General features: G+C 51.3%; 1 protein-coding gene across 12 annotated transcripts in view; it reads right to left on the bottom strand.

Annotated features, from left to right (window-relative positions):
• Positions 1–5,690: 5,690 nt before the first annotated feature.
• Positions 5,691–21,215, bottom strand: part of CUX2 (cut like homeobox 2) — a 228,538-nt gene continuing 213,013 nt past the window's right edge. For all 12 annotated transcript variants that reach the window (XM_038373860.2, XM_038373854.2, XM_038373856.2 and 9 more), the window contains 6 exons: positions 19,876–20,630; positions 17,941–18,100; positions 13,808–14,077; positions 12,844–13,032; positions 11,148–11,421; positions 5,691–9,112 (listed from right to left, as the gene is read on the bottom strand). In XM_038373860.2, coding sequence (XP_038229788.1) covers positions 8,284–9,112; positions 11,148–11,421; positions 12,844–13,032; positions 13,808–14,077; positions 17,941–18,100; positions 19,876–20,630 — 2,477 coding nt within the window. In that variant the 3' untranslated portion in view covers positions 5,691–8,283. The remainder of the gene's footprint in view (positions 9,113–11,147; positions 11,422–12,843; positions 13,033–13,807; positions 14,078–17,940; positions 18,101–19,875; positions 20,631–21,215) is intronic.

The following is a 21,215-nucleotide window of genomic DNA, read 5'->3' as shown; positions in this document are numbered from 1 at the left end:
CATTAAATCTGGTCTTTTGTTTGCTTTTACGCTATACTACCCAGATTTCATGGGGGAGACCAGCGTTTCTCAAATTGGGGGTCCTGACCAAAAAGGGAGGGGTGTGTGTGTGTGTGTGTGTGTGTGTGTGTGTGTGTGTGTGTGTGTGAGAGTGAGAGAGACGGTATTGCCCCCCCTTACTTCTGCACTGCCTTTAGAGTTGGACAGCTGGAGAGCAGTGGCTGGTGGCCGGCCACCCTGCTCTGAAGGCAGCAGTGCAGAAGAAAAGGTGGCAATACTGTACCATGCCACCCGTACTTCTGTGGTGCTGCCTTCAGAGCTGGACTGAGGGGTGGCTGTAGACTGAGGGCCCAGCTCTGCAGCCAGCGGTGCAGAAGGAAGCATGGCAATCCCATCCCAGGCCATCCTTACTTCTGCACCGCTGCTGGCAGCGGCTCTGCCTTCAGAGCTGGGCTCCGGCCAGAAGCCACCGCTCACCAGCTGCTCAGCTCTGAAGGCAGTGCTGCCGCCAGCAGCAGTGCAGAAGTAAGGGCAGCAGTACCGCAACCCCCCTACAATAACCTTGTGACCCCCCAACAACTCCTTTTTGGGTCAGGACCCCTACAGTTACAACACCGTGAAGTTTCAGATTTAAATAGCTGAAATAATGAAATTTACAATTTTTAAAACCCTATGACCGGGATATTGACCGTGAATTTATTAGGGCCCTAGCTATAATATACTGGGTTAACCTTTAGCTATGGGATGTGCCATGGGGTTCCTGACCCAAATGTATTAGGCCAAAATGTTCTGTTTGGGGGACAGCTGGGGCTACATTTTCAGGAGCCCTGTGGTCCTACAGCACCCCCTGAAGTTACTCCAGTTTTATATCTACAGCGTGTCAAAACTTTTCAAAAACACTTTTTCCCCCCAAAAATATTTCAACATATTTCATGAAAAATGGCTGCAGCTTTCCAACCCGAGGGGCCAGAGCATCTCAAATAGTCACAATTGCAACATTTTTTTGCAAAGCATTTCCAAAAATGTTCATTGCATTTTTTCCCTGCTGCATTTTTCAGCCAGCTTCATTTTACACCTGTCTCTCTGAGCTCAGAATCAGACCCCTTATGTAACACCACTTTACTGGTTGCAAAATAGGGAAGTAGTTTCAAAGCTGTTGCCTAAAGACGAGACTCATCTAAGTTCTATTGAAGTCAACTTCCAGAGATTTTGTTGGTTTTGGATCAAGCCCCAGAGCAGTACTCAGAACTCTCGTTTGTGGAAATGCATTGTAGTGTTAAAAAGAAATTAGTCATCACCTGTTTGCCCTAAAGCAGGATTATTTATTGCAACTCCATTTTCTTGGTATCTAGGGTGCCTCGTTCTATCTGCCATTCCCAGCGCTGAGCCACGGCCCTGCAATCAGAAGGTGATTATGCATCATGGCCAGTTCATTTCCTCTGACGTTTCTAACCTCTGTCTATTTCCATCATGTGTATCACTAGCCCAGTGGGGCAAGGCCAGCTTTGAAAACTGGACTGGCTTCCGGTGCTAATCTGGTGATGATGGTGAGCCCCAGGGGCATTTTGCCCCATTTGCAGTTTGTTCTGAGCCCTTTTGACGCAACTGTTAGCACCAAACAAAATAAAAACAGCATGTCTACAGCTAGCAGAAGCAAACAGCTACCCTGTGGCTGCCATGTCACTCCCAGAGAGACAAGATTTGGGAGCAGGATTTTTAAAATCCCCTAGGAGAGTGAAGTGCCCAACTCCCATTGAGTTTCATTCCCAGCCTTAAAATATACACCAAACTTTATGATGTGCTTCCCCGCCTGCTTTTCCTTCATCTTACGCCCTGACCCTGCAAGTGCCTTTGGTTCAGTGGGGCACATGGGCACAGCTAATAGCAAGAGAGGGCATTAAAATCATAAACTCTTTGGGGTAGAGATCATGGAGACTGGTGGATTCGATCGCCAGCCTGGGGAAAGCAACTGGCCACGCTTTGGTCAGTTTATAGCCTTTACTTCCAGGCCCTGTTTAGTCTCCAATGCTAAAGAAAGGAAACAGGGCAAAGGGGATGGATCACTTAGTGATTACCTGTTCTGTTCATTCCCTCTGGGACACCTGGCATTGGCCACTGTCGGAAGACAGGATACTGGGCTAGATGGACCTTTGGTCCGACCCAATATGGCCGTTCTTATGTTCACAACATTAAGTGCCCCACTTAGCCCATGTGGCCCTCAGGCCTCCATCAGCTTACCGGGCAGGTAATTTCCCAGCCTAGCGTGTCCACAGGGCCTGCTTGCTCTCTCCCAGTCCTCATCACAGCCCCCGGCCGGCTAGCAGCTGGAACGTCCCTGAGCAAAACAAAGCATGGATGTTAAAGTAGAAAGATGCCCTTTGGATTTTTTTGAATGCTGCTTTGGGTTATCCGTGGGGCTCAGGGCACTAGTCAACTGGCCCCAAAACAACGTGGGCCTCACTCAGCCCTGGATGTCCCTGCTAACTCCAACCTCATTGCATTTGACCTCTCTGACAGGAGAACGCTGGTTACCCGGGAGCTAGCACTGCTCTCACCCCACGTGCTCTCCACCTGTTACTCTGAACATGTGCTTTTGCATGGAAAGACAACATCATCACCCTGGTTTCCTTTCTCTTGCTCTGATCCTCCGGTGAGCTGACAGCCCTCCATCCCCGCCCCTATGTAATGGCCGATTCTGCTTCCTGAAGCCTGTCTGGGTCCCAGGCTCACAAGTCTCTTCCCCAATATTGAATTGTCCGGCTCACCACATGGGGCCTGGCTCGTCTCAAAGCCCTCTGTGCATCAACCAGCCTCTTCTTGCCTCCGGTATCCACTGCAGGAGCATTGCTGGTAATTAGCTGCCTCATAAAACAGGGAGCAGGCTGGCCCCAGCCTGGCTGCATTTAAACAAACAGGGCAGGGAGACAGTCTTGCAAATATTGATCTGCTGGGCATGAGCCTGCAACTGCTCACCTGCCATGGCAGGACGGTCCCTTGCCAAGGAGAAGGGGGAGTGACTTCAACAGAATCAGAGCTGGGCCAAATCAAAATCCTGGATCCAAACCACTGAGATCCAGACTGAAAGTTTATGGTTGTAAAAGCCCAGAGCAAAACCATGCCTGGATCCACATACTTCAGAGGTTTGGAGCTGGGCTTTGCTGGTTGAAGCCAGCTTAGCACAAAGTGCAGGGAAGTTTTCCCGATAACAACCCCTGCTTATCCATCAATATAGAAGTAGCAGGGGGAACTCGGCCACACCCTGGCACCCTGCCCAGCCCCAGTATCACTCACAGTGGTCACGTCCCTACTGCTTTACCCATGACCACCCTGAGGTAGACGGGAGACAGGCCCCAGCCCGGCATGGGCACTGAGAAGGGGAGGAAGAAGATTTGTGCCAATCCATCCAGCTTGCACTGCAGGCAAACCTAGCCCCGATTTCAGACGTGGATAGAGTGTTGCTTTGCCCACAATCTCCTCCCCCACACACCCCGGGAGTGATGCTTTAATGCTGTTCACCGCTACCCCCAAATCTGTTTCGATTGTGTAGCTACACGTTTGTACAACAAGAAAGAACTAGCCTCTATTTTGTGGCAATCACTGCTTCAGTCTGAGGATCTCAAAGCACTTTGCCAACACGAATTGTTGCAAAAACCCGGTGAGATGATTTATTACTCCTAGGGAAACCGAGGCACACAGGGGTGATGTGTCTTTCCCAGTGTCACTCAGGGTGCATTAGCAAAGCCAGTAACAGAGGTCTCTTGGCTACCATACAGGCCTTCCAATCTTTACCTTGCTTTGCTAGATAAAATGCTGCTGTTTTTTTTTTTTTTTTTTTTAAACAAAGTGTTTCAGTAAAACCAGCTCAGACCTACTGTCTAACACCGCAGCCGCAGTGTGGGGAACCCCCCTCCCCACTAGCAGCCGAAGGGTTAACTTTGTAACATTCAATTGTCCACAAAGACAGAAAAACGGTCACCACGGCAGCAGGCTGAGCTTTCTTGAGAAGTTGCAGATAGTCATTAAAAATAAATCCTCCCCACCATGTTAGCAGCCGAATGCGCTTAAACAGTTCCACAACATATGGATTTATTAATTCATCAAAGGCAACACCCTGTCTCCTGTCAGAAGCTACAAAACAGTCGAGCGATATGAATCTGTGTAAGGTCAGCCGGCTCCTTAAAGAAACAAAGAGGCTGCAATGAGAACAGCTGCTCGCTAGCCCTCCGCTAAGGTGCAAAGTGTTAGTCGAAGCTGAAGGTGGACTGCCTTGGTTAGGGGCCCGTTTAACACCCCAGGGACTTACCTGCAGCGGACGCACAGTGTGAACTGCTTGCAGAAAGCCAGAGCGGGCTCCAAACGGCTGGGCGTCGGTAGAGATGGCCCCTGGGCTGTGGATATGGGGCAGGTTGACTGCTGGGGTTTAGTGGGTGCCATGGTAAGCTAGGGGCTGGTTGCAGAATTCAAACCCAGCTCCACAGTTGGATTTTGACCCAGGCCCAGGGCTGTTTGGAGCGAGGTGTTTGGTTCAGCCCATCCGGAGGACTGCACAAGATGCACTGAGTTGACGCTGGGTACGCGGTCTCTGGAAGCGCAGGGGTGGTTGTAGCGTGGCTAGGCATACCCGCGCCAGCTTTGATCTGGCTAGCACACACCAGCAGCAGCCAAGATGTGGCAGCACGGGCATCAATGCAGGCTAGCTGCCCCCATATTGGCAGCCTGCGTACGTACTTGGCTTATTAGCCCATGCCACCATGCCTTCCCCGCTAACCTTAGTTGCGCTAGCTCGATTAAAGCTAGAACGGGTCCACCCAGCCACCCTGCTCACACCTTCATTTGCAGTGTAGACGGACCCTGTCAGAGCACAGAGAACTGTCCCGGATGGGAAAAACTGATGGCTCGCCGGTAGCTTTCAGGCAGTGGGTTGATGAGGTGATAAACAGAGGGAGCAGGCACAGAGGAGGAACCTGTTTGCTCTCCATCCCCAGGAGGATATTCTGGTGACCACGGGCTTCGGGGCTAGTGCAAATCTTAACTCTGAAATTTTTATTTAATCTGCTTAGGTCTGAAATGCTTTCTGGTCTGCCGAGCTGAGTGTTGGAAAATTCACGCTCCGCAATAGTCAATAGTAATGCTTAGAGGGAACCCTTCACCTGCACATCTCCATGCACCTTCCAAAGGAGGAGAAGATTAGTCCAAGGAAACAGAGGCACAGAAAGAGGAAGTGACTTGGCCAAGACCACACAGTAAGTCGGTGGCAGAGCCAAGGTGAGAATCCAGGTTAAAATCTTGGTTCAATGAAGCCAGGGAGAGGTTTGCCACTGATTTTACTGGAGCCAGGATTTTCCATCTGGTCTCTTGACTTCTGGGCTAGTGCCCCAGCCACTGGATGATAGTGCTGCTTCCTTCTCGGAATCACAGGTACATGTAAACAAGCAAGTGATAGTTACAGAGGGTAGAAAAGTTTAAACAGACAGGCCCCACTGCCCCTGAATGCAAAGGCAAAAGCTCTAATTGACTGCAATGGGAGGCAGGCTGGGCCCTAGACATGACACATCATATATCAGTGGTGTTCTGGGTCATCAAGAACTAACTCCTTGCAGGTTCAGAAAGCAGGGAGATGAACAGAAGGAGGAAAGGGATTGCTTAGGAACCAACTCAGAACAAAACAGACCGAAACACCAAAGTTATTATACAACTTCTGTATTTAGTGGCTCTTTACAGAACTTGTTCCTTTTAAAATTTTTAACAAAGTTCATCAATCTCATAGAAACTTTTTAAGTACAGTACATGAGCCTAACAAAAAGTGATCAACATGTCCCACTAGCTTTTAGTACAACAGGATTTCTGTGTTCAAAAGACTACACTAAGTGCTTAATCAAATCCCGTTCCACTAAAGCTAACAACTAGCACACTAAGAATAGTAGTCAACGTGTATGCCTCATCCTTCTACGGCATGTTGGGGTTTGAAACCGTACAAATCGTTCCGTTAGACAAGCTCTCACTTGCTCAGACAGGGCTCTGGTTGCTAAAATATGGCTGATGGGATCCTGGCCATCATGGAGTCAAATGGATTTGCTTTTAAATTTGGTCATTAACTATAAAAATACCTTCTATTCCGATAAAAATGTATACAGTGGAAACCTATTCCATGCATCACCTCCGTGCCTGGCAGATGTGCACTCAGGACACTTCAGTCGCCATTCGGTGCGCAGATTTTTAACTGGCTGCATCTGTGGAGGGAGGGAATGGGTAGGGAATGCATGCTGCGGTGTGGTCCTTGCAAAATGCCATTAAAAGCCCCCCCACAGCACTGAACAAACCAACACAATTCATTTCAACCAGTCTTCTTTGAAAGGCGTAGCATTAGCCAGGGCTTGATCACTGGCATGGATTAAGATAGATCTTGGTCTATTCAACAGTCTTTAGCGGTGAGAATGGGGGGAAAAAATCCATCGCAGGGGCAATTCAACTGCACAGAGATACATGTGCAACTGATGCTGCTAAAACGCCTGGTCCGATGGCTGACAACTCAGCATGTGCCTCTCTGTAATGAAGGCCTGATCCAAAGCCCCCAGAAATCAATGGACAGACTCCTGCACTCTTCACTGAGCTCTGGATCAGGCCCGAAGGCCGCAGTTCAGCAAAACACTGACGTGTAACTTCACACACATGCTTAGGCCTCACTGAAGTCAAAGCATATGCTTAAAAGGGTTTTGCTGAATCAGGGCCCCGGTCGGTTGATTACCAAGGACCTCTTGCCTAAGCACGGGAAGATACTGCAGGTACCAGAGGGCAATTTGTTGTAACGGCGCCCACTGCAAAGTGGGGGTGGAGTGGAAGTGAGCATCCCTAAGTGCAGCAGCACTGCCTTTCTGCTGTCAAGGGTTTATACCCTTCACTCAGTGCAGGGAAGGCAGTTTGGCCTTAGGCTGTAATTTCAACCAAGTGTTGCTGTAGAGAGCAGCTGAGGACCTATTTGACATGCAGAAACCATAACATGTAAAGAAAGCCATTTACTGTCGACAGATTCAAACCTGGAGGATAAATCTCTTTCCTCGGTGCTCTTCTCAGAGCCCAAAATCTAGCAACATAAAGGTGCTTCTGCCTCAAAAGCTGGAACTGCCCAAGGTAAAAACAAACAGATTCCGACTCCAGATGTGAGCCAGTGGTTTATATTTTTTGAGTGCTCGCCCCCAAACACTGGTATTGAAAGCTCAGAGTTAAGGTGTCCTGCTGGCTGACGCCCATTCACCAAAGGAGGTGATGCTCATGCATAAAAAAAACTTGCGATGTCGTGATCATTGTTAACATATGTTACCATCAAACCAGATAAGTCAAAAGACAATTTGCATCCGTGAACTTTTCCCTTCTCCCTCCCAAAATCAGAGATAGGGGTTATTTCATTTTTTTGTTTTTTAAATGGACAGAAAGCTTTGCCGCCAACCGCTGAAATTGTTTCGTTCATTTCGGTTTGTCACAGGTTACTCACTAGAGGAAGTGGAAGGAATTGGTTATGGACCATGCTACAGCTTGTTCAGGAAGGCTATTGCAGACATTTTCTACAACATATACAACTGCACGTGACATTCTGTGTTACAAAGAGTTCAAAACATACCACCAGAACTAAATACATACTCGATGGCATCACGGTTTTCAATTTAGAGTCTTCACGGACTATACCACAGTCTCTGGAAAGGAGAGTAGCAATGCAGTGTCTTACAGACAAATGTGGAAAAACCGGTAGTCAAAAGTTTATTAAATTTGGTCAGTCTTATAGTGCTTCTCGATGGCTTTGATCAATAAGTCTTTTTTTTTAATCTCTTCCAGTGGCAAACTACAAGACTTCAGTGTACATTTAATGACACAACTGCTACATCATCTTGATTTTATAGCTATCTTTAATATCAAAACAGCTTAAGCTGTTAATAAATTCCAAAGTATCCTTTTATTAAAATATCTAAAAGAGGTCTATAAATATTTTTTTTTCTAAAAGTGTTCCCAGTTTTTCACATTTAAAACAAAGATTGGGTTTTATTTATTTTTGTTCCCTTTCATCAGGTGTGAAGATTCAGAAGCTACGTGCTGTTTTTCCATCCCTTTCTTATTAACCAAATGGGTTTTTCTTTTGTCCTCTGCATGTGATGAAATTAACAAAATATATATATATTTATATATATACGCCAGTAGGGCTCCCTGTTCCATCAACGTGTTCCAGAAAGTTTATAATTGTTACCAACGAAAGCAATCAATCAGATCCTTGTTCTTCAGCCGCTGCCCAGCTGTTCAGAATTCCCACTCCAGGGATTCCTCCCGATTGGCTGCCTTTTCTAGCCTGTGGATGATGTTGTTGAGGTTGGCCATTTTCTCGTGTCTCCGCTGGATGTTTGAGTTCAGCTTGACACTCTGCTGTAAAGAGCTCGTGTCTGCGGCAGGACTTGAACTCTGCACCTTGGCGGAGGTGGTGTTTGGCAGTGACGGAGAGATGGGAGCAGAGGAGGACGGGACTGGTGAGACGGACATCATGAGGCCCGGAGAGGAGGCAGCTGAGGGCGAGTTCAGAGAGACCTCTAGGCTGCAACGAGAGGACTCCGAAGCAGATTTAAAGCTAACGGGGTCAGGGTGCAGCCGCTCTCCACCTTCCGATTCCTGGGGTGGATGTAGGGCAGAGCAATTGGGAGTGCCAGCGGCATGCGCGGTGCTGTACAAAGCGCTGCTCCTGGTGAGGCTGGCAGTGCTTTGGGGACCGTCCTGAGCAGCCTCCACACAGGTGGCATCTACCTGCTCTTCTTTGAGAAGTTGGGGATGCTGGATGGAGGCCGCCACGTGCTCCGTCTCCCGCTGCAGGCTGCAAGAGTCCCGGTGATTGTAACAGTCGCTCTTCTCCCCCGCCTCCATCTGCTCCTGCTTGACCCTGATCAGGGTCTCGTTCGGCCCTCTGTGCTTCATGTCTCTGAAGACGGGCTTCCTGTCCTCCCCCTCCGAATCAGGGCTCAGCGGGTTGGGGACTCTGTGCGAATTGCTGCCAGGCGCGACACCCCCACAGCTGCTCGGCTCCAGGTCTGTGTCATTGTCTTGGGCCCCTTCCACCAGCATTTCCCGGCGCATCCGGGACCTGCAGGACAAGCATAACAGGATGGTAACAGCAGCACTAGCGCTCCAGCCGAGCCTCTCAGAGTGGGGGGTGTCTTCACCTCCAAGTCCCTTCTCTGCTCCACGAGCCCAGGCTGCCACATTACTGAGGGCTGGTCCACACTAGAAAGTCAGGTCGCCTTAGCGACGTCACTCAGGGGTGCGAGAGACGTCGTTGAGCCGACCGAAGCCCCAGCATAGACAGACCTGGGGTGACGGAAGAATTCTTCTGTCAATCTAGCTGCTGCCCCTCGGGGAGGTGAGTTTACCACCATGATGGAAGAACCCCACCCCTGGCTGTAGGGAGTGTCTACACTACAGTGCTAGAGAGGCTCAGCTGTGCCCCTGTACATTTTTAGTGTATGCTGAGTGAAGGCTCCCACTCCCCTGGACGGTTGCTATTAGAGTGGGCCAAAACATAGGGAAATGATCTGTCAACATTTGTTCAAACTTTCCCACTTGTTTCCATCGTGCAGGCTTCCCATGGACCCCTACAGGCTGCAATTATTTTCCACATGGGCTTTTTATCTGATCGTTTTCTTGCCGTTTCACTGACTGACACCTCCATGAAACACTTCAATAGTGATTTTGAGAGAAAAGTATTGTGGGAAATGTTGCAAAAAACAAAAACTTTTGGACAGATTTTCACCAACAGTTTCATTTTTGCGGGGGGTGGAGGGGGGACAAGAGCATTCTTCAGCTAAAAAACTTAGTGCAAGCAATGCTGGGCAGCCCTAGCATTAACCCCCAAGTGATGTTACCTTGGGGAGATCTAAGGCAGAGCGAGGCTAATGAACTGTCCAGGGTTAGATATAAGCACCTTTGTACCTGCATAAGCATCCACGCGAGGGGACTGTACTGCTTTAGCTGGACTGGGGTTTCAAAGTGATATTGTTGGCATGATACAAAACCTGTGTGTAGACCAGCCCCTGGACGTTGGGATGAGAGAAACTCAAGCTGACCCTTTTTAAGATCCATTGCATCTGTCTGCACCTTACTCAAGTATAATCTCTCCAGCCATTCCCCAGAGTAACTTCGCCCCCCCTCCCCCACGTCTGCACACCTCAATGAGTGGGAGCCAAAGGATGATTCCTGAGGCCCTTGGAGCCTGGCAAGAGGAGCCAGGGATCTGGATGTTAGCCCTTGCTATGCAGCTGTTTGGACCGGAGGCCCATGCTAGTCACTGAGGAAGAACTGAGACTGGTGGATGTAGGAGAGCAGCCCTTTGGAGATGGAGTGGCTCCGAGTTCTGGCCTCCTGACTGACCGTGTCTGCTCACTGACAGACTCCAGACAGGGCCAGATGCAGCATTTGAACCTGCACAATGCACAAATCCTGCCTTGTTCAATTCTGCAACACCAGCAGTGGGTTTGCAAATTAGCCATGGGTGAGGTTCTGCAGCAGCGAGCTGCAATAGCTATCAATGCTGACACTGAACGTGTTGTCATTCGGTTTCAGAATCAACCCCCCGTTTTAATGGAGGTTGGCCGCTCACTACTCTCTTGGGAGCAGTTGTGGCAAGCATCTCTCTTGGCCAGCCTGACTGCAGGTCCAGGAACCAGCGCTGGGCTTGTGACCACACCACGATGGTGTTAGCAATGAGACCTGAGGTTCTGCAGCGGAGCGATCCCGCTCGGCTGGGTCATCCACGACCCACTGTGCCCCACATGCTGACTCCTTGCTTGGGTTTGAGAGATCTATGGCAGTGGGGTTTTGCTTGCTGCTGTGTGATGCATGGAAACGACACCCACAGACACCCCAGTGCCCCCACCCTTGAGCCAGGGCCAGGTAGATCTCAGGAGAACCTGGTTTGTGTCTATGAACAGCAACACACAGACCTTCCTGTGGGATCCCCTGCCCTCCTGCTCCCCCTGAGGATGACAGGCAGCCCTTTGCCAACGTCTTGCCACTGAAAACGGAGCTATGGCTTTGCCAAGCGCAGAGCCGCCCGAGATCCTCACCCCGTCCCGCTCCCCGCCGAGATGGAGATGGCTCCACCCCACCCGAAACTGCCATACCTGTAATTATGGAACCAGTTGATGACCGTGTTGGTCTTGAGGTTCAGCTGGAAGGAGAGCAGCTCGATGGTCTGTTGGGATGGGTACGGCTCCAGCTGGTAGGCCTTCTTCAGGGCCTCCTTCTCCTCTGGAGCTAGGACCACCCGGGGCTTTTTGACCTGGAGAAGGCTGAGGTCTTGGGGCTGGAGGCTGGGGCTGGTGCACTCCGAGTGGGTGTTGGGAGATTCGCTGTCGGAGCTGGTGCTGATCAGCCCATAGCGACGCTTCAGATAAGCTAACAGGAGAGGAGAAGACGCAGCCATCCATGAGATGCCCTGTGCTGCCAACACCCCTCAGCCCGTCTCTCCACTCCCTCTGCTACCACCAGGCTCTCCCAGTGAACAGCCAATGGGGAACTTGGCAACAAAGAGGCCTGGGCCATTAAACCAGCCAAACCAAATCTCTGAGACAGCCTGGACAGAAACAGCATGCGGCATGGTCCGTTTTAGTGCAGCTGCAAGCGTGCTCCCTGGCCTTTCCCTGCCTCGCAAGCGAGTGCTGCAGCGGGTTAAAGCATCAGGCTTTCCCCTCCGGAGACCGGGGCCTGAATCTTGGGTTGCACTGGGGGGAGGGGGATTCACCCTAGGAGCTGGGTTACCGCTGGCAAGGATGCAAACATAACTGACCCTGAGCCTACGTCTGCACACATCTCATCAATCCATCTCTACCGGGGCACTCACCTGCCCCAACTCCTCTCTGACCACAGCGTTCTTGTCATTCCATAGCGATGAGGAAATGTATCTCGGCAGCTTGCAATTCCATCATTCTAAGACAATTAGACACCCTGACTGGCGAGCCCCAGCCAATACTTCCTATTGACACCCCTCCTGTGTAGGGCATCTGCCAGCCCCGAAGACTGTCAGAGCACAGCACCATCAAGTACGTCCTGTCCTGGCGAAATGCAGCCACCTCTAGGGTGGAGGGAAGAGAGTCAACCAGCAACAGCATATTGCACCATGGGGTGGGGTGGGAACATTCTGGTCATGCCCCTATTCGAGCGCCCAGATTGGCACTGTCAGCCCTTCGCCCCATTCAGTAACACTGCCTGGAACGCTATTTATCGCCCTGGCAAGATCATTTGTAAGTCACCAGCTTGCAATGGGCAACCACGCACGTTCCAGGTTTGTCTCAGCAGCCCGCTAGCTGTGATGCCTGCTTGGTTGAACTGTTGACACTGAGCAGCAGAGGTTCCGACCCACCTTTCCCCAGGTTTACACGGGGGTAACTCCATTGATTTCAGTAGGGTCACTACTGATTTAAAACCAGTGCGAGAACAGAATCATCTCCCAACTCACAAGGAACTGCCTTCAATAAAGGCCAGCCCACGACTAGCTACACACGCGAGGCTGAATTTAGTGCACTGCAGTGTTGATCCAGTGTGGTGTTCAGGGAGTAACTCTCGATTTAAACCGGGGTCAGAATCCGGCCCCGGCTCTGTACCCCCTGGCACTGCGGTGAGCTCAAGGGCTATCAGAGAATCTCAGGTTTGGAAGGGACCTCAGGAGGTCATTCTAGTCCAACCACCTCCTCAAAGCAGAATCAATCCACAATTTTTGCCTCCGATCCCTAAATGGCCCCCTCAAGGATTGAACTCACAACCCTGGGTTTAGCAGGCCAATGCTCAAACCACTGAGCTATCCCTTCCCTTGACACTCACCTTTCTTCTCCAGTTTCTTCATGTCGCGGAGCTTGTCGACGTTGTGAGGGTCGTTGAGCCAGAGCTGCATGCGGACGAAGGGCTCCCTGCCCTTCAGGCTCAGCTTGTGCCAGGGCTTGGGTCTGGAGAGGAGGTCGGAAACCGAGCCCTGCGTCAGGCCCAGGATGCTCTCCCCGAACAACCGCTGGCCTGGCAGAGGAGAAGCAGAGGGGGATTATGCCATACGCCACCACAGCTCAGGCCTGGAACCGGGGTTTGGAGCTCAGCATTGTCCCTTATCCCAGCTGGGCTATTCTGCCAGCACTGCTGCCTGCAATGAAGTTGTCCCTGATTATCTGAGCCAGCGACAAATTTCCCACTGACTTCAGGGAAGCAGGAGCAGGCCAATCCCAGTGGGGAATTTGGCCCGTCTGTTGCTGCTACGAAGCTGATGCTCTCATGAAGGAAGCAATGAACAGAATATTGTGCCATGGAGGTGGCTGAATCAGCCGGTCTCCAACCACGCTCAGCTTCCCTGCTGCTGGCCGCTGGGGTGTCCTCCTTGCCATCGGACTGGCCACAGCCTGGCCTCGCTTGGGGTCTGACGCCGAGGGGATGTCTACGCTGGAGATGGAGGTGTCACTTCCAGCTTGAGCAGACAGACCCGGGCGAGCTCTCCTCGAGCCAGTGTGCTAAGGTTATTGATGTTGCTGCAGCTGCACGAGGTCTGGCTCTTCAAGCTGGGAATCATCCCTCCAGCTGGAGCAGAGACCTACCCTTAGACCTGGTGAGAAGCCCAAACCAATGCACCACAATGGAGCCCCCCGGATCTGCTTCCATGACCAAACCATGTGCCTGACCCTTCTCCCTGTTCCAGGCTGGACTGAAACCCCGGAGTCCCCCCCAGCCTCGCCTGTCTCTGCAGCTAAGCACACGCGCTGCTGCGGAGATCGCAGCTCGCCAAGAGGCATCAGGAAATCAGCACCTAAATTGTTGTCCGTTAACACCTCTTTGACCTTCTTGGTGATGAAGTAAGTGTCTAGTTCGGGCGACATGGCGACGATTTCCTGGATGCCCACTGGTGCTTGGCTGTTGGGACACATCTTCCCACTCAGCGACGAGGCCGACCTGCTCTCCGGTTGCTGATTTTCTTTGCTGCTCTCCAGAGTTAGAGTGAGTGGCTCTGGGTGGCTTTTGTCTTGCTCCACAGGGCTGGGTGGTGGGGAAGGGGAAGACTGGGTCTCCCCAGGGCTGGCTGTCAAACACCAGGGAGACAGAAAGCATTATTGTTGCCATTCACACAATCCTGTTTCCTCCTAGCGGTAGGGTTCGCCCTTAGGGGTTTTAAGTTTATCCTGGTGAGCTCAGATTGTTTGCTAGTTAGCCCTGTGTGGGACAGAGGCTTCTGAATGAGCCTTTAAACCTAACTAGCCATTGATAACATACCAGAGCATCTTTCAACCTGAAGGATCCCAGGCAAACTATACCCAGGGATCATTTCCCGCATCACTGAAATGCAGCCACCTCTGGGGCAAAACGCAGCAACTATTTAACAGCACCCAGCAACACTATGCACCAGAGAAGAGAATATCATCTCCACTTCAAACTGCAAGGGGGCGTTTAGGAAGGCAGGACGAAAGGACATTGGGTGAAATTTTGCTGGGATAGCAGGGTTAACACGCTGACTCTTGCAAAAGGTGCTGCAGGAATTTTATAAGCCATAAGCGGCTAGGACTTGAGAAACCCAGTTCTCCTCAGCAGCACACTAACCCCAAGCACTGGGCTGGAGTCCAGAGTTCAGCCCTGACTCAGTGGCAAGAGGACAGCCTGTTGACTCACCAGCACCACTTCCTATTGCTGGCTTATTTATAGCTGCCAGGCCTTGACTTTCCACCATGAGCTAGTCACTTGTGCTTGGCTGCTGTCTCCTAGTCAGCCACACATGAGACACAAGGGTCAGCCTGAGCCTTACTTACCCCAATGTTTCCGGCAAACACTAAGTTTTGATTGTGGCACACGAGATACCTACAGATTTGGGGACAAAAGTCCAGGCCGTGGGCACAGAAGGCCCATCCCCAGGGCCCTGGATCCCAAAGTCCTTACTACGGCAGCAGAATCAAAGCTTTCTTTCTAATACCCTTTATGTCTCTAGCCCTCCTGGTTGAGAGGAAAAGCTTGAAAAGGTGGATCCCATGTGACCAATGTAGCAACAACCTCAGTCTGAATCTGCTGACGGCCTCACGCAGAGGTTGCAGCAACAGCCACTGCAGCCAGACAAGAAGGCATCTGGCCCCACACTTGGCACCAGAGCAGAAGAGACTGGGGGAGGATGCTGCCCATCTCATCATGATTAGGGCCACAGCCAGCAGTCCTCTGCTTGACTGGGGGGGCCCCCCACGTGGGCCTAGAATGCTGGATGGTGTTAATCTGACCCCGGTGGAACCTTTCACAACTAGTGAAAGTTTGCATGTGAGCATCAAGCTGAACAATTCATAGAAATAAGAACTCAGGTGTGAGACAGTGAATGTAATATTCACTCTGCCCTGGCCGCTGCCCCTTCTCCCCAGATCCCCTCCGCTCTAGATCTCAACTGTCTCTCCGCCGTGATATATCACAGGGGAAGACGTTTAAATGCAATTGAAACATTATTTTGAATGGGTTTATTGATAACAAAATCCACTGTACAAATCTGTCAGCTGCCTGTGTGCGGCTGCAGACTAATCTCGCCGCACGCCTCTCGCCAGATCTTTCCCCCGTTCTTAACAACTGTCAATTCCAGTCAAGTCTGAGATCATCTGGGGGCAAACAGGAGTTGACAGAGAATTCGTTTCTGCAGTAAATCTCCAGCTTGCGTGTTGCAGTCACCTTGGTGGTGGGGGGTGGAGGTGGAAGGGGGAGGAAAAAGAAAATCAATGAGCAATAAAATAATCTGAACATTATTTATTGTGGTGACTTGTCGTTTGCGACATGCACAGGCTGGAGAAATGCCACGTGCCTCTTCTTTTTGGAAGTGGGGGAGAAATAAGGCAAAATCTTTTATACAGATCCTGTGGTGGTGGAAATAATTGAGGAGAGAAAACACAACATTAGTATCCCTCCCCCTCCCAGTTCCTTCTCTTTTCTAGGCACAGAGCCAGTGGATTTTGTTGTCGTTGGGGTTTATTTTTACTAGACAATTTTCAAAACCAATTTCTGACAAAATAACATTTGAAAGATCTGTATAACCACCTTATCTTGTCTAACAGACTAATTAAGGGGGTTGGAAAAGAGTCAGATATGTCAGAACAACGGCTCTGGAAAGATGCATGAAGGATCCTTTCCGAAAGATGACAGCGTGTGTGTGGGGGGGATATGAATGCACCTTGTTTTAACCTGGCGACGTATAACTGCAATTAGAACACGGCGGGGGGGGGGGGGGGGAGGAAGGGAGAGCTGAGTTTTACAGAATAAAGAACAAAAATTCCTTCTGTGTTTACGAATTCAAAGGAGGTCAGTGCAGAGCGCGGCTGGAATAGTTGTGATGAGCAGTGTCAGCATCTCTAATGGCTCTGAGATGGGACAAAGGATTGACTGGCAATCTCCCAGACTAGTTTGCTAATGCAGGATGCCATGTGCCCCTGTAGTCTCTGGTGCTCACCGGCTATATTTGCTTTCTCTATTTAAACAAGCTTTGACACCTGATCCAGCGTCAGTGAAGTCAATGGGAGTCTTTCCACTGACTTTACTAGAAGATGAATGAGGCTCACGGCAACACACCTTGAGAGAGACCCCCATGCCTTGCATCTGCACGGTGGGCTGCATTTTGCTCTGAGATACATGCATGCAACTCTACAGGAGTTGTGTGTGCATATCTATCTGTAACGTGTGTGTACATTGTGGGTTGCACCCCCTTTGTGGCTGTGCCAGAGAGAGGATAATAACCTACTACTTGTGCCCCTAACAGAACTCTTCTTTTAGCTCAAGTGGCACAGGTCTGTGCTGTGGTGCTACAGGTCTCAGGTTCAAACCCTGCTGAAGACCTGTGGACGGGGGCTGTCAAATATCCATAGACATAAGCCCCCAAAATGTTCAGACATTTGTTGGATCCTCTTCCTAATGACTCTGCTCTAACTACTTTAGGCTGGAAGTTTCTTAAGCACAGGCTGGTTTATGAAATGTACAGCACTGCTGGCTGCCAGTCAGGAAGTAATATTGTGAGACTGGTCTCTGCAGGGGTTCAGAACTGATTTTTCACTTCATTCACAATTTCAAAAAGTCGGAAAAAAATTTTTTGTTTCAGATCGAAAACTAAAAAATTCCACAAATGGAAGAGTTGAAAAAAAATGTCAAGTTGAATGAAACGCTTTGTTTCAATTTTGACTTTTAAAATGTTCTGAATTTTAAATATAAAATTCAAAGACATTTTGAAACCAGAAATAATTTCAAATTTAACAAAATATTTTGTTTAGAAAATGTTGAAAGGAAATGCTTGGATGATTTCAGAATCCTCTCCCCCGCAAAATGAACAATTTGGTGAAATTGACATGAATTCATGAACTGTTTCGGTATCACTGAATCTGCATTTTTTTCAATGATAAAGGGTTTCCGCTGAAAAATGTCACCCAGCTCTCATATTTTGGCACTTCTGCTATAATTTATCATTTGCATTATGGTTAGTGCCTAGAGAGGCCAAGGCCCCTTGCACTCGGCCCTCTGCAAACACCTTGCAAATCTACCCGCCAGATCGGGAAGTGCAGATCTTATGGAGATATTTTATCCTGCTAGGTATGCTCCTGCTTCTGGGTTTGGTTAAAGAAGAGAGTGCTGGAAAATATCTAAAGTTTCCAGGTTAACACTGGAAATTCCATGGCTTATGGTTGATACAAGCATCAATGATCAGATTGATCGACAAGTATAACAGGTGGACTGACCCATCTATTGATTTATCAGCTGGGTCAATCCAATGGACCAGATGAATAGCGCTGGTTAGTTCAGATCACAGATGGGCCAAACCCTCCAAACATCCTCAAGCTCTGGCCAAGTTGAAAACTGGATCCCAAATATGGCTTAGGCCCATACCTACATACAATATTCAAGGCGGCCGGTGTAGTCGTCAGAGAAAGAGCAGCATGAACTTACCCTGCGGTGGGTTTGGTTGCTGGCTGATCCCTTGGCCAAGCTGATCGGTGAGCCATAATTGCATCCTGATAAACGGTTCCCGGCCTTTCTGAGTCAGCTTGCTCCATGGTTTGGGCCTGGACAGCATGTCACTCACGCTCCCTTGAGACAAGCCCAGCACCTAGAGCAGATGTCACAGGGGGAGAGGTTGGGTTGCATGGTGAGCATCCTCTTCAGGAAGATGCTTTAGTTAAACACAAGTTACTGGGCTCAGGAGAGGAGTAGCTGGGTGAAATAATGGCCTGTGATACACAGGAGGGTCCCTTCTGCCCTTAAACTCTATGAATCTTTGCTATTTCTTCCCTCAGATTCCCCTCACATCAACCTAGTGTTAAGTGGGAGATTCCGTGCCACTGTGCATCCAAAATACTGAGGCTCGAGACCAGCCTGGTGTTCACAGCGTCTCCTTGTCATGTCCTGCCCCGGTTCAGAGCCTGTGCTGGGAACTCGCAGCCCTGGGGGAACACGGCATGATGCTGTCTTTGCGCCCTCCTGATTGCTTCACGCCAGCATAATAGAGTCAACCCCCAGCCCCCCCGGGACTACTCTAAATGATGGCACCCTCACCAGGAGCCCCCGGTGGTGCCACGCATGGTGGGCAAATGTCTCCTGTTGCCAGCATGCCCCCTAGGCTGGGGCTCTGCAGTGTGTGCGGGAGTTTCATAGAAAAGCTTGTGCTCGGGAAGAATTCTCCCAGGTAGCTGTGGGGCTTCTCTGACCCATGTATGGAGGGTTAGGGGTGGAGAAGGGGAGAGACCACAGGGGGCAGAGTCCAACCTTGCAGTTTACACAGTTTCTGTGGGCGTCAGGCTGTGTGCCTTGCACTCAGAGGAGGATCTGGGCTGAGAACGCCTCTAGATCCCCTTGCTCCCGCCGTGGTACCAAGTGTCACTCCAAGCACACTGTACCGTAAGATCAGCACGGCGGCTGGAAGGGAGATGACGCCCCTCCATTAGCTGATCTCCAAAGAGAATCTCCCCCTGGCTGGGCCCAGAAGCACCTGGCACCCCCCCCCAGAAGCCAGCACCACAAGTCTCAGAGCATGGGGGAACTCCAGCCAGAAACAGCCCCAAAGCCCTTCCGGCCACCCAACGGGAGTGCCTTGCTTCTGGCCATTCCCCCGAGTGCCTAGGCTAGGCCCGGGCATGGCTCAGAGTTGTCTGCGGGGGGCCGGGGGAAGGAGAGGGGCAGAGGAGGCTGACAGAGACCTGTCGTTAGGAGCTGAGGGGAAGCTGTGGCTGGCAGCAGGGAGAGGAACCTGGCACTGCAGAGAGCCGTTAATAGTATAGCTTGGCCCGGGCCTGGCAGTGTGGGAGACAGATGGGAAATGCACCCAGGAGGAGGGAGCGGCTTGGGGAGCAGGAGGCAAGTGGCTGGGAAAGCAAAGGGCACCTGCAGAGAGGGCCCCAGAGACAGGGGCTGGGCTTTTACTTGGGTACTTTACTCACCTCCCTGAGAAACTGGTTTGTATTCCCTATCTCTCCACAGATCCCCAGCCAGCCACCCTCCTGTCTCCAGGAGTGGGTTTTCTGTGGCACTCCTGCCCCTCGCCAGCGCAGTCAGTCCCGTGCTCTGAGCACTGGGGGCAGGGGGAAGAAGGGGGTGGCAGATATCAGCAATAGCTGGAGGAGAGTCCAGCCCCCAGCAGCAGCCCCCAACCCAACCCATGATTCTGCTGGACTGAGAGGCATAAATCCTTCCCCATGGTGCTTGAGGGGCTGTGGAGACGCTGGGGGCCCCACTGCGCTGCTAGCAGAGGAAAGTGCAGGAGCTCTGGGATGGCCGGTGGGGGAAGAAGCCGAAGTGGCTAGGACAGGTGAGAAGACCAGAGAGGGAAGCCAAGCTTTAAACTGGGGCTCCAGCCAGACCCTGGGCCAGCCCCAGCCGGATCGGTACCTTTTCCCCGAAGATCCTCTGGCAGATTCCATTCTTGGCCAGTTTCTCCTTCACCTGCCTGGTCAGCTCCAGGGTGTCCACCTCCCTGTACATATACATCTCGTACTGCTCCGGGGTCAGTGGCGGGACAGTCGGCTTGAGGGTGCGCGGGACGTACGCCGGGTAATAGGAGAGGCGGCCGGCGCTCTGCGGTTCTGAGCTGGCCCCTTCGGACTTCAGCTCCACAGCTTTGTGGAGCTCATCCTCGCCCGCAGCCAGCTCCTCCTCGCTGGGCTCCCCCCGCGGCCAGGCCCGCCCGTTGGCCAGGCTGGAGTAGCTGGAGGAGGAGGAGAGGGAGGGTGACACCGAGGTGTAGGGCCGGCTGAGCAGGCTCCGCTCCGATGCCCAGTGCTGGTCGAAGTAGGAGCCGGCGTCGCCAATCTCTGACTTGACCTTGCGGATGATGCTCTGCACGAAGGCGGCGGGGGACAGCACCGTCAGGGGGGTCTGTGTGGAGCTGGAGCTGGAGCTGGAGCCCAGCGTCCCTTCCTCCTGCTTGATGTAGGCCTGGACAATGTTCTGGCTGACGGCGGCCAAGGTGGAGCGCTCCGCGGGTGGCGTGGCCATGGGCCTGCTGCTGGACTCAATCTCCAGCAGGGCCTGCTGCTGGGCCTGCATCTCCCGCCGGGCCTGCTCCAGGATGCTTTTAATGGCCTCTTCTGAGTTGCTGTTGCCGTTGGTGACCACCTGGGGAGCAGCCAAGCTCTTGGTCTCACCTGGGGACGGGGCAGACAACGCAGGAATGAGGGGGCAGGGAAATGGAATTTTATTGGGAACCGGGCATCTCGCTGTGGGGCAGGCCCCACTGAGTCACTGGGTGCAGCTCTGCTGGCTGCAGGCCAAGGAAGGCCCATGGAGGTTTTAGGCTGGGGCGCTGTGCTAGAACCTCCCCTTCACTTCGGAGCGTATATTGGAACTAAAGGAGCATGGACTTGGCTGGGTCGGGGATGGCCAGTTCCCCAAGACCCAGCAGAGCCCATTCTGCACAGGAGATGGGACGGCTGCCATCTTGGCCAACACATCAGGGACTGAACTGGGGACTTCTAGAGCTAAAAGCATGAGCTGTATTGCTTGGACTAAAAAGAGCTGGGGCTGCACAAGACTTGCATGCCCTCTGTCACACGCCCCTGCCAATGGCAGGGGGACAAGCTCAGCACCTGTAGGGGACACTGATAGGGCCTCTGTGAAATGGGGATACATTCTTTTGTAAGGAGCTCTGAGATCTACAGCAGGAAAGTCCTATTAAGGCTCAACAGCCTGGAGCCACAACGCTGGACTCGACACAATCTAAACAAATAGGA

Source organism: Dermochelys coriacea, chromosome 15 (genome assembly GCF_009764565.3).
Source record: "Dermochelys coriacea isolate rDerCor1 chromosome 15, rDerCor1.pri.v4, whole genome shotgun sequence".
In the NCBI taxonomy this organism is placed as follows: Eukaryota; Metazoa; Chordata; order Testudines; family Dermochelyidae; genus Dermochelys; species Dermochelys coriacea.
The sequence above is the reverse complement of the archived record's forward strand: the minus strand, read 5'-3'. Positions and strand labels throughout refer to the sequence as shown.